This window comes from Myotis brandtii, unplaced genomic scaffold (assembly GCF_000412655.1).
Source record: "Myotis brandtii unplaced genomic scaffold, ASM41265v1 scaffold191, whole genome shotgun sequence".
NCBI lineage: Eukaryota > Metazoa > Chordata > Mammalia > Chiroptera > Vespertilionidae > Myotis > Myotis brandtii.
Window position 1 is genome coordinate 6,831,504 of NW_005357115.1, and position 12,382 is coordinate 6,843,885.

General features: G+C 47.4%; 1 protein-coding gene across 5 annotated transcripts in view; it reads right to left on the reverse strand.

Moving 5' to 3' along the window:
- Window positions 1–2,328: 2,328 nt before the first annotated feature.
- MCFD2 (multiple coagulation factor deficiency 2) overlaps window positions 2,329–12,382 on the reverse strand; it is a 17,779-nt gene continuing 7,725 nt past the window's right edge. For 2 of the 5 annotated variants that reach the window (XM_005864798.2, XM_014538479.1), the window contains exons 2-4: window positions 6,167–6,327; window positions 5,322–5,481; window positions 2,329–3,792 (exon numbers count right to left, since the gene is read on the reverse strand). In XM_005864798.2, coding sequence (XP_005864860.1) covers window positions 3,661–3,792; window positions 5,322–5,481; window positions 6,167–6,315 — 441 coding nt within the window. In that variant the 5' untranslated portion in view covers window positions 6,316–6,327 and the 3' untranslated portion in view covers window positions 2,329–3,660. Of the gene's footprint in view, window positions 3,793–5,321; window positions 5,482–6,166; window positions 6,328–8,430; window positions 8,452–11,859; window positions 12,163–12,347; window positions 12,375–12,382 lie in introns of those variants that run through there. The other 3 variants (XM_005864799.2, XM_005864796.2, XM_005864797.2) reach the window with 3 other exon arrangements.

Below are 12,382 nucleotides of genomic sequence, written 5' to 3' on the forward strand. Positions count from 1 at the left end.
GCCTCCATTGACACCCAAGGCCAGGAGCTCCTCATTACTGCTGGGCAGGGGTGGGAGTTTGCACGCTGCCCCACACCCCCAACCCCTGCCATGGCCTCCACTGACACGGCAGTGGAAGGTGGGCCTGTTATCCCTGGGCAGTGGTGAAGGTCCTGACCCTCCACTCGCCGCCTCTGAACACCCGGGAGGGGGAGGGGAGGGGAGCCCAGGTCCAGGTCCCCTGTGTGTTCTCCACTGACCCTGTGGGCAGGAGACAGGGGGCTTGTGAATGCCCGGAGCATGAGGAGAATGCAAGTCCCAGCTCCCTACTTGGCCTCCTCTGGCATCACTTCAAATATAGGAAGGCGGAGGGGCGCCTCATGACTGCTTGGCAAGGGTGGACGTCCAGGCTTCCCAGTCAGCCTTTGTTGGCAGGGCGAGATTTCCCTGCAGGGTTTGGCTGGAGTAGAGAAGTTATTGTCTAAAAGTTTTCTGCCTTGTGGGCTGGCCTTTTCTTCATCCTTTGGCTAGAGAAAGCAGATTTTCTTTCTTTCTTTTTTAATGTCTGTTCCTTTTGGCATTTCTGGGTTGCCGGCTTCCTTAGCTCCAAGTCTGAGAATATATGAGAGAAAAAAAAAAGACAGGAAACTTACCTCCATATTGTTGCTTAGGTCCCAAGGCCCCTAGCCAGTCCGACTTCTCTCCACCTTTCAGTCTTCTTATGTTTGTTTTATATATAATGCCCCATGGTTTTGTTGTGCTTAGTTAGAGGAATGGGGGAAAGTATATCTAGTCTATCTTGCCAGAAGCAGAAGTCCTATAATAAATATTTAACACCCAAGAAGTTCAGACATAACATTCATGGCTCCTGCTACTAATTTCCTGATGGATATTTGGTTAGGTTCTTGAGATAATGAATTTCCTCTTGAGGTCAAATGTGATTTAGCATGTTTTTATTGGGCAAGGATATTTGTGTTCCCCTCAGAACCTTCAGAGGAAGTCTGGCATGTGACTTTATAAAAGAAAAGAAGCTCTTCTTTTTTCTCTTCTCCATCAGATATTGAAATCCAGAAACTAGGCCAGAGAGGCTATACGACAAACAATGGATATTTATTAGATCCATGCCCCTGCGGACTCATCAATTTCTTTGTTGCTCTTCCAGCTCATTGAGGGTGGGACCAGGCTCTCAGCAAGGCTGAGAACAGGTAAGTTTGTGTTTAGCACCTACTCTGCCAGGCACTTGCTAGATGCTTTATATATTTTTCTTCATTTTGTTAATCCTCGTAGCCACTCTGTAGGTGTATTATTAAAGTTATTTTTTACACGAGAAACTAAAGTTCACAGAGTAGCAGGCCTAGGGTTTCAACTCAGGTCTGCCCAAGTCCAAAGCTCGTGCTCATATAAGGCCGACTCTGCGGTATATTTATCTCTATTTTAGAGATAAGGAAACTGAGTACAGAGGTGTTTCTAATACATTCTGAAAAACCCTTGAGGTGAGCTATGCGAAGGCCGAGGCCCCACAGAGGGGATGGGATTTCCGGGTAAAGGGGTTTCCGGGGGAAAGGCTAATTGTGCTGTGTCCCTAAGGTCACAGGCCCCTCGCCCACAAGGGAGACTTTCTATAAGGAAAGGCAGACTAACAGGACCACAAAGGCCAGCGGGGAATCATTTCCAATGGCAGCCAGCTATGCAGGGGGAAGGTGTCCATCCTGTTTAACGGGATGACTCTACCTTCTAAGGATCTGCTTCTCTTCCTCCCAGCTGCCTCACTGACCCCCTTCCTAGCTGCCAACAGTTTGAAGTTCCTCCAACCATAAGCCCACTCACTAGATCCATCCAGAAGGGCAGCTCTGGATGAAGAAGGGCCAGTGCAAGATCCAAGGATCCTGGGGTGGGGGGTGAGGGTGGGGGGGAGGCAATGGCAATTTCCTTCCTTGCTTTTCAACTGGCAGAACAAAATGTTATTTCCAAAAAGCCAGAGGACTGTACTTTTTGCTTGGGCCTGGGAGGCTTGTAATAATGCTATCTAATTAAATTTTCCAGCAAAGAAAGAACAGTCACCAGACTCAAGGAGAAAACACTGTGTTTTCCTAAGCCAGAAAATGTTGTCATAATCTGAACTTGGCCAGGAAAAGAAGGTCCAAAAAGTGATTTCATTCAGAAGAAAAAAAATGTCTAAAAGAGGAAAGTGACTGAATACTGGGAATCGACCCCTGCAAAAGGAGCGGTAGAGGCAGGGAGGGACACAGGACCTGCAGAGAGCAGGCACCTGTAAACATCTGCATCAGATAAACAACGCCTTCAGGTGATGGGAGAAGAAGCCTATTAGACAAAATCAACGGCCCTTTATTTTGTTTCATCAGTTTTATTGGTCATATATCCAGAATTCATTATATAAATCTTCCAAAATAACTAGATTTTACAAGAATAGTTTATAATTCAGCTCTGATTGCACAAATACGTGACACAGGAAACCATTTTTACAAATACATGTTTTCTTATAAGAATACTTCAATAAAGAAAATAAGTCTCTATACATCTTACAGTAAATTTTATGCAGTTTTCCCCCATTCAATCATCACTTTATGATTTCTATCACAGTATGTCCATTACATCCAATAAACCAAATCACAATTTGCTGCTGCTTCTCACTTTCAGCTATTACTGAGACTCACACTGTTGAGTTTTTAGGCTTCTCTTTCCAATCTTTCCTGATCTGAAAGAATTCACATATTTAGGCTAGAAGGGGTCACTTAAACAATACTCCTTCTAAGTACAACTTGTATCAGGTTCATCACTGTGCCCGGTGAACGATCTTTTCACTTGCACTTGGCTACGGCAGCTAGTAGTTTTACCCCCGCTGTATCAGGCAGAAGGGAAAATCCTTGCATGCCTACGTTTCTAAACTGCAAAAGCGAAACTCTAGAAACAAGAGTTAAATACAAATATTAAGAAAGCTAAAACATGTGCTATTGATTAGAGAACAGTTTTAAATTCAAGGTCTCTCCCAGGTTGAAGAAGACATAAAAGAAATAAAGTATAAGGATATGGCAGTAGTTTCATAAAATATTGAAAAACTGAAAAAGGTTAATCTCTTAGGTCAGTGGTGTATCATATCCAAGTGCCAGAAGATAGACTCTGGCTAGCTGAACTCAATATCTGACATTCACGTGAGGCTGTGGCTTTGAAATAGCTTAATCAATACTCACTTGCCCAAAGCAAGTAATCATTTAAGCTAGGGAACTTTACAGAATACTGACCATTTTCCTGAAGAGACAGCACCCACAAGGGGGAACATTTGGCATTGATTCCATTCCTTCACTGTTACTGAAAAGTGTGTCCACTTGGCAAAGCTCGTCTTAGTTTTCAGGCAGCATGAATTAAAACCAAGAGAACATCAGTATTCTACAGTCCTGTTCCTGAGTCCTCAGCTCCAATATCCAATAATCTTACAAAGACTCTTCAATGGAGCCCTTGTCCAACAGATTTAACAGTACTTGGGGACAACATGTCCCATTGCTCTTGACTTCTCTTTCTCACACCAGTGTCACACTTGCTACAAGTTTTTACCAAAATACTTCAGCAGTAATTGGAAATGAATTATTCTGCATTACTGAAAGTGTTCAATCACATTATAATGGGTCACATTTGCATAATAACTAGGAGATGGTCAAATAATGTCTACTGGAGTGATTTTGCAAATTCAGCATAGTCGATGTAGCCATCATTGTTCTTGTCATCGTCTCTTAAAACACCATCTATTAAGTTAATCAGTTCCTCTTCGCTCATTGGTGGTTCCTGTTCATTCCCTCCCTACAAAATTTAAATGAGACAATGAGTTGGCACATTTTACTGGAAGTACGTAGCCAATTTCCAAAATGTCCATGCTCGTACATGTCTGAAAACTTCAATGTAGGACGTGGCTACCCTCTAGGAATCCACAAGCCATGTATCAGATATAGTCAATTCATAACAATCCAATTTAGAAATTATATTTGCCAGTTAGAAGATATAATCAAAGTAGGCCCTTGCTTATTTATTTTAAAAATTACTTCTCATCCTTTTCTAATTACGAAAGTCATCCATGTTCACTATAGAAAGCTAGATATGGTTTACACAGAATTATGTGTTTCAGCAGGGAGTGGGGGTGGGCTAGAAGAGTTCAATGGGGGGGAAGGGGATATATGTAATACTTTCAACAATAAAGATTTTTTTAAAAAGAATGATGCGTTTCACAGATTCCAGGACCCACAAAGCCATCCTAGCGAAAAGCTTACAGCCCAGGCCCTCCCAAGGACCAGCTCTGGGCACCATCTGTCCTGACACAGTAAGAAACGGTCCACCTGGACTAGACCTTGGGGTGAGAACAAGAGGAAGAAGGCCTGCCGACCAGAGCAGACCCTATTAGGGTCTTTGAGGGAAGGTATTTCTCCTGCTCCAGAGGCTCACTGTGCCAAGTGCTAAGCTCTCGCTGTTCACATCCTGTGACAATTCTTCCTTTGGCACCTCTTCCATATCTACCTTTCCTCTCCTATTGCCACCACCACCCTCGCCTGCCAGGACTCTGAACCATTCTTCTTCCTCAGACCAGACTCTCCTCATGCCTAACAGTCAGCCTCCCACAGCAAAGGATGTTCCCAAAACACTGCTCTAGTCACGCCATCTCCTATATGGAGCTATTAGCGCTCCCCACGGCCTTCAAAGTCAACCCAAACCTGCTCTCCTGGCGCCCATGTGATCACAGCCACCTCACCAACGTTGCCTCCCCTCCTCTCTCTACACTGCAATGTGCAGAGCAGAACAGGCATTAGATCTGAAGACAAAAGATCTCGATTTCCATTTCCTCCCCTCTAAAATCAGGTAGTAACAATGCCAGCCCCTGCCTTCTCAAAGGCTATTGCAAAGATCGGGTGAGATCTCTAACCTACTTGAAAGTGCTTTGCAAACTGCTTTGTTCATAGCACTGTACAAACCCTCCATTATTGCTGAGCCCCTCAGTCCCTTGGTTCCCTGGTTCCCCATTCTTCTCAAATAAAATGACATCTTCCCTGCTCTGCATCTTGAACATGGTCTGCTTTTGGGTGCTGGTTTTCAACTCTGGTATGCAGCAGAAATGCCTGTAGGTCTTGTTAAAGACACAAGGCCCTGGGGCTTCAGCTGTAGCAGGTCACCCTCTGCAAGAAGGACCACTGAATAGGAGGAGACAGAACAGAGTGGCAAGCAGAACGAAGAGAAGCAACAATACTATTGCGCTGGGCAGCACGGACCATCAAGACAGGGTGCTGAAGTACCAAAGGGAGGCCTTTCCGTGAGGCTGCCCAGTGCACCACTGCCTGACCTACCTCCTTATGGACATGAGTGATGGCTGTGGAGAGTTCTAGGCCGTCAAGCAAATTATTGCCGTCATAATCGTGCATTTTGAAATAATGGAGCTGCAGTTCTTGTGGAGACATCTCCGCCTCGGGTTTGTTGATGACACCTTCTAGATGTTCCATGATATGCCTAGAAACCAACAGTTAGATTCAGACCACTTGGCAGGGACAGTGGGATCATGCCGAAACCTTAAGGACTCTTAAAAGTTCAAATCTTGAAACTCATCCATTGAGAGACAGGGGCAGACCACACTCAAGGATGGCAGATATAGGCAAGGCCGTGAAGGGAGCAGGAGTAAAATAAAACACTGCATTTATTATGCTGGCAAGGTTATGAGTGATTTTTCCTCTTTATTACTAGAATGTTGCTATAACACTTTTTGAGGCTATCAATTAAAAAAACTTTTCTTTTTAAAGCAATTCAAGGATAACGGAGTATAAGGTGTAAGGCTAACTGGCCCAAGACAAAAGTTGCAACAAATGACTCAATGTTTGTGCCAATAAAAAAAGAAAATGGTCTTGTCACAGTCAAGAAACCTTAGCTCTATTCTGGATTCCACCACCACTACTGCATGTGTGTGTGTGTCTGTCTGTGGTGAGAGACAGAATGAGTTCAGGCAAGTCATTTATCCCATTTGGGCCTCAAGATCCTCCACTGGTGATAAGATGACGAGAAAAGGAATACCTGACTCACAGGTGGATATAAGGAATCCACAGCATCCTTGGAAAATGTGAGCAGAAGGAAAAGAGGACGGAGTGTGCCATCGCGGCTGAGAGGAAGGGGAGCCCGGCCACTGCGCCGGCTGAATACGTACTCTTGGTCGTGCACTGTGTGCTTATCCAGCCCCATGCTGCCGTGATGGGAAGAACCGGCCCCAGGCAGCTCGGCCCTGGTGCCTGAGGCACAACAGGCCCAGAGCAGGCCGCACAGGAAGGGGGTTCTGAGCAGCTGTAGAGATCTCATGGTCGCTGGCACCTGGGAGGTGGGGAACACAGAAGATGAAAGTGAGAACACCAGAGCTCAAGTTCTTTCAAGACTCAAAACAGTGCGCTCCAGAGAAACCTGATAAAGGAGCAAAGTTGGGGAAGAGAATATGTTAAACTGACTCCGAGGCCAGCTCTGCCACTAGACCACTAGACTCTAGGTCCCCATCACTCAAAGGGGCAGGTCCATGACCTTCCTGAAGCACCTCCAGAAGGCCAAGCAACTCACTGAGAGCTTCAATGGGTTTGAAGATCATTCCTGCCTACAAGCAGCTTACAGTCAGTGAGGGCAGTACTTCCTACCGAGAGGGCGAACACAGGCAGAAAGTGGGGTGTCCTAAGACAGATAACCCCTGAGAGTTCACAGAAAGAAACTTCCTCTGGGTGAGAGAAAATCAGAGAGTGCTGACAGGCACGGGGACTTCAGCTGGGCCTGGATGGAGGAGTGTGCTGTGGACCTGCCAGGACTGAAGGACGAAGGGAATGGCGGGAGCAGAGGGGCAGGTGCAGCGAAGTGGGAAAGCAGTACTTCCTACCGAGAGGGCTAATACAGGCAGAAAGTGGGGTGTCCTAAGACAGATAACCCTCTGAGAGTTCACAGAAAGAAACTTCCTCTGGGTGAGGGAAAATCAGAGAGTGCTGACAGGCATGGGGACTTCAGCTGGGCCTGGATGGAGGTGTGTGCTGTGGACCTGCAGGGACTGAAGGACGAAGGGAATGGCGGGAGCAGAGGGGCAGGTGCAGCGAAGTGGGAAAGAAACTCCAAGTGGTTTAGTTGGTCTGGAGCCCAGAGAGTGTGAAGTAGGAACAATAGGCTGCAAAGGTGGACCAGGCAGTACTGAACATGACTTGGCAGGTCGGCCAAGGGGACTGAAGTTTCTGGGGATTCCTGAGTGGGAGATGAGATCCGAGCTTGCTTTCAGAATGGCTCCACTGGCACACAGTAGGGAAGGTATTTAGTGGAGCAAAGGTAGCTGAGGGAAGCGATGAGGTGGGTCAGTTCAAGGCCAGCGCAGAGAAGAGGACATTAACCCCTGCCTCGTCCACTTTCAGCGCTGTGACAGAGGCAAGCAGTTTAACCACGTGAAAGAGCTGTGGAAAGGAGGGGTAACAGAAATTCGGATTCCATCAAGTTCTCCCGTTGGCTAGACCTGGGATTGTGGTCAACAACAGGAAGGCCGTCAGCTACGAGCAAGCTCCCCGAGGTCGGGCGTGCTTTGTTCCCATCAACATTCCCCACCAAGGCTCAGGGCTTTACTGTTAAACTGCAAGTCCTGGTTCTTCCCGGGGCTTATGGACTGACCTCAAACAGGAAGGGGAAGGACAGCCAGGAGACCTGCACACCAATACAAAGAAAGCCCCGACGAACACATTCACTTCCTAAAAGGCAGCGCAGATTCTGCTGGATAACAAGGGCCAGTAATTCCTAAGGGGCCAACTGCAGCCACAGCCCCAAACCTATAGCAGTAAAGATAAAGCATAAGTGCTGGTCATACCCTTCCACATGCTACACACCGAGCTCAGCTCCGAAGCTGCCATCTCTACTCCCTGTACCTGGGCTGGGAAGTAGACGTGTTGCAACCCCCTCACCCATCCTAAAAGGAAGGACCCTGGAAAATGCCACCCCTACATTTGGGGGTCACACAACATGAGGAACTGTATTAAAGGGTCGCAGCATTAGGAAGGTTGAGAACCACTGACTTAGAGGGTGAAAAAGCAGCATCTAGTCTTATTACTAAGGAGGGATATCATAATGCAGTATGTCAATAATTGGAAAAGATGTTCAATATATATCAAACAAAAAAACAGGCTGCAAAAGTCTGTAAAGAAAAATTCGCTTTTGTAAAAAAGAATGTATGTAGCCCAGCTGGTGTTGCTCAGTGGTTGAGTATCAACCTGTGGACCTGTAGGGACTGAAGGACTAAGGGAAAAGATGCTCAATATATATCAAACAAAAAACAGGCTGCAAAAGTCTGTAAAGAAAAATTCACTTTTGTAAAAAAGAATGTATGTAGCCCAGCTGATGTTGCTCAGTGGTTGAGTATCAACCTATGAACCAGGAGGTCACAGTTCAATTCCCCGTCAGGGCACATACCCAGACTGCGGGCTGGATCATAGGGGGTGAGCAGGAGGCAGCCAGTTGATGGTTCTCTCTCATCATTGATGTTTCTATCTCTCCTCTTCCTCTCTGAAATCAATATAAAAATATATATATATTTTAAATGTATGTATATTTCACACAGAGAACAACAACTAAAAATAAAGATTATCTTCTGAGTCATGAGATTAGGAGTGATTTTTATTTTTACTTTTTCTATTGCTTCTAAAATTTCTACTATAAATGTGCTTTTTATTTACACAGATGTATTTAATATAATTCATCCCATAATTTTGTTCCAATGTTATATGGCTGGAATGAAAAAGGGGCTTCCAGTTCTCATTTCTAGAAAATAATTCAGCCCTAACCAGTTTGGCTCAGTGGATAGAGCGTCGGCCTGCAGACTGAAAGGTCCCAGGTTCGATTCCAGTCAAGGGCATGTACCTTGGTTGCGGGCACATCCCCAGTAGGGAGTGCGATGTTTCTCTCTCATTGATGTTTCTAACTCTCTATCCCTCCCCCTTCCTCTCTGTAAAAAATCAATAAAATATATTTTTTTAAAAAAAATAAAATAATTCAGAAACAGAAACCACATTTCCAATTTTACCAAATAAAAGAAAATATATATATTTTTAAAAATAAAATAATTCAGAAACAGAAACCACATTTCCAATTTTACCAAATAAAAGTGTCCAGACCCTGATAAGGCCACTGCCACTGTACCTGGTACCAGAAAACAAGGTTTCGAGTTACTCTCAGCAGTGACTGCACCGGCCGGAACAGAACAGAACAGTTTGTTAAGAGTTCTGGACAGGAGGGATCAGAGTGGGAAGCCAGGTCCTCCCAAGCCTTTCAGACTCCTACGCCTTAAAGGCCTCTTTCTCCAGCAAGCCATCTTCAATCTCAAGCCTGGCTTCGGTGCTCTTCCCATATGCTCCTGAGTGCGTCCCTTCAGGCAACAGCTGTGAACGTGGTCTTGAACAAGGCCTGATTACTGTCGGTGCCCTTTGCTGGACTGGGCTTTGTGAGGGTGGGGACTGCATCTACATTCCCAGCATCAAGCACAGTACCAGGCACAGAGGTTGACAATCCTCAGTCTGTGTGCCATGGTCCCTGCGGGGGAAGGGTGTCCCACTTTACGAACATGCTGCCAGATGTCAATGTAACTGAACATAAAACTACTTTGTTTTTTTAGATATCTATCAGATAGTTGAGCTAAATGATCACTAAACCCATGGCACCATTTCCTATAACTATGGGGTTGGAAACTCAGTATATCCAATTGGGGGAGAAGGGGGTCCTCTTTGAAGAACACCAAAAGTGATTGGTAGTATAGTAACTATGGGTCCAAAAGGACCCTTCTTCGAGGGAGGCAGAATAACGGCAAGAACCATTAATACTGAGCATGTCCCGTCGTGGTGTGCTGTTGCAGGTTTCTAACTACCGGCATACTTCGTTTTGTTGCTGAGCTACCTAGCCAGGGCTTTTACATAACTTTTATATGCACTGAGAAACCAAAAACTTCACGTGACTCACTTTATTGTGAAATTCGCTTTATTGTGGTGGCCAGGAATGGAACCTGTAATACCTCCGAGGTATGCATGTATTAGATCACAACAACAAAAACCGAATCTATGAACACAAAGGAGAAACTCTCCCTCTGAGTGCTGTAATGAAAGCAGGGAATCTGACCGCCACCTAACACTTTAGACTGGCACATTCGAAACGAAACATAAGCAACTCCCTTCCGCCCCATGAACAAGTTGCATCACCCACACTCCAACCACTTCATCCAAGGCCATGAGCAAACAGCCGGGCAGATAAACCCTGGGAGTTCCTGACCTCGCTGGGCTTTTTTAAGAAAATGTAAAGGCCAGGTTGGAGAAAAACCCAGAGGAGGAGAGATTCCTGAGAGAGACTTCAGCGTACAACCCATGCTTTGAGGCGTCCTTCACAAGGAGAAGCCGCAGGCCTGTGAGCGAAGCACCCAACCATCCGCAGTCGTGAGATCCCACAGTGCTGGGACTGTCAGAGTTCCCCTCGCTGCGTCCTCTCCCGGTCCCAGAGCACTGCTCCCACTGGTTCCATCTGTCTGTCCTCCCTCTTCCTTCCAGGCCCAGTTCAAAATACCATCTCTGGATTCTTCCAGGCCCAGATCCATTGTCCCCTCCTCTGACCTCAAGTCTGCAGCTTCTCACACTCATCTGGCCTTAACATATGGTCACGTATTGTTCTCCTTTTGTTTTTCTTTTCTCCTCCGGCTCTGAGGGCTGGGAACCCATCTTTTCTGTCTCTTCTATTCCCTACTAAATGTATCACCAAGTGCTGAGCTGACCTACAGACAGCAGGCCTTCACGTCTGAATCCGAGCAGTGGGTCTGGGCCTTAGGTATGTTGTTCCCTATCACAGAAGATCTGGCCTAAGCTGGAAAAACAACTTCCCTCTGGAGCCTTCCCACCAGTGGTGTGGCCTGGCCCACCCACCCCTCCCATTATGTAGTTTGTCCTAAGAGTTTGGAGCCAGCCTTCCTCCCATCAAGCCCACAGCAGCTGTTAACAGGTTTTCCCTCACACCGAAGGCCCTCCGTTAAGAATCCAAACTCAAAGCAGCCACACTCACCAACATCCAGACATCCTGAACCCAGAGTCAATGCCAAAGAAAAGCTCTGCTCGGTACTTCCCCGTTTAAAACTTCCATGGGCCTGAGCTGAGGGTGAGAAAATAACCAAGTTCCTAGGCCAAAGCAACCTCTACAGGGGTTGGGGGTTGAGAACAGATTCTGGAAGTGCAGGCATTTGATAACTGGGTCTACTTATTCATCTGGGGGAGCCCAAGGAGCTGCCATGCTTCATTTATATATTTAACTAACATACTCTTTACTAACAGCCCGGTGCTGCACAAGGTACTGAGGACAGGACTATGACTGAGGCAAACTCCACTCACACAGGTTACAACCTGCGGACCAGTAAGACACACAACCCACACCTGGAGAACTTCATTAAGGACGAGGAGGATTTTTTCCAACCAAAGGACAGCACCTCAGGGGGAGGGAACATGATGTAGCCGACACCTGAGCCTAGAGGGAACTTGGTCTAACCCAGGAACTCCAGTCCAATATGGTACTCAGTAAAGTAGAGACTGGTGAGTTAAGAGTGAAAACAGGACAGGCTAAGAAGGGGCTTGCGAGCCCTGTTGGATAGCGTGCAAGAGCAACGAGAAGCTCCTAAAAGGTCGGAAAGGGAATGGTGTGGTGACCAGGTGTGTGCTTTCAGACCATCACCCTGGCTCTCCGGTAGGAACAAGCTCCAGAGGATCATCAAAGACAGGCAGGGGACCAGTCAGGCGGCTCCTGCGGCATCCGGGGCAGAGACGACGGCGGCCTGAGCCAGCTGGAGCAGAGAGACGGGGAGTGGAAGAGCGGACGTACCCAAGAGAGATTTGCGATGGATCCGATATGGGTGGCGAGGAGCACGGGAGGCGAGCATGACGCCCAGGTTGTGGCTTGGGCACCAGGTGGGTGGCAGTGCCCATGCCCAGGTAGGGAGCACAAGAGGAAATCACCTCCCCTCGCCTTCCCACTCCCGGGCACAGCCAAACCAAGCTCGCCCGGCCAGACAGGACCTGCCTGTTGTCTCTTCCAGGAGGAGATGGGGAAGGGGAGGGGGAGAGGGGCGAGGGTCGCAGGAGAAGGGGTGCCAGCAGCAGATGGAGTCATGCCCACGGCCGGTCCTCCAAGAGGGCGGAGATCGGCCCCGGCAGGGCCCATCTGGCTTCACAGCCCCCAGCGGCCCGCCGAGGGAGAGAGAGAGAGAGAGAGAGAGAGAGAGGGAGAGAGGGGCTCTGCTTCTAAGCCGGCTAAGCCTCCCGAGGCGGCTCGGGGGCTGAGACCCCCACGCAGGCCCTCCAGCCTCTCACCCCGAGCCCAGCGCCCAGGACCACAGAGGGGCGGA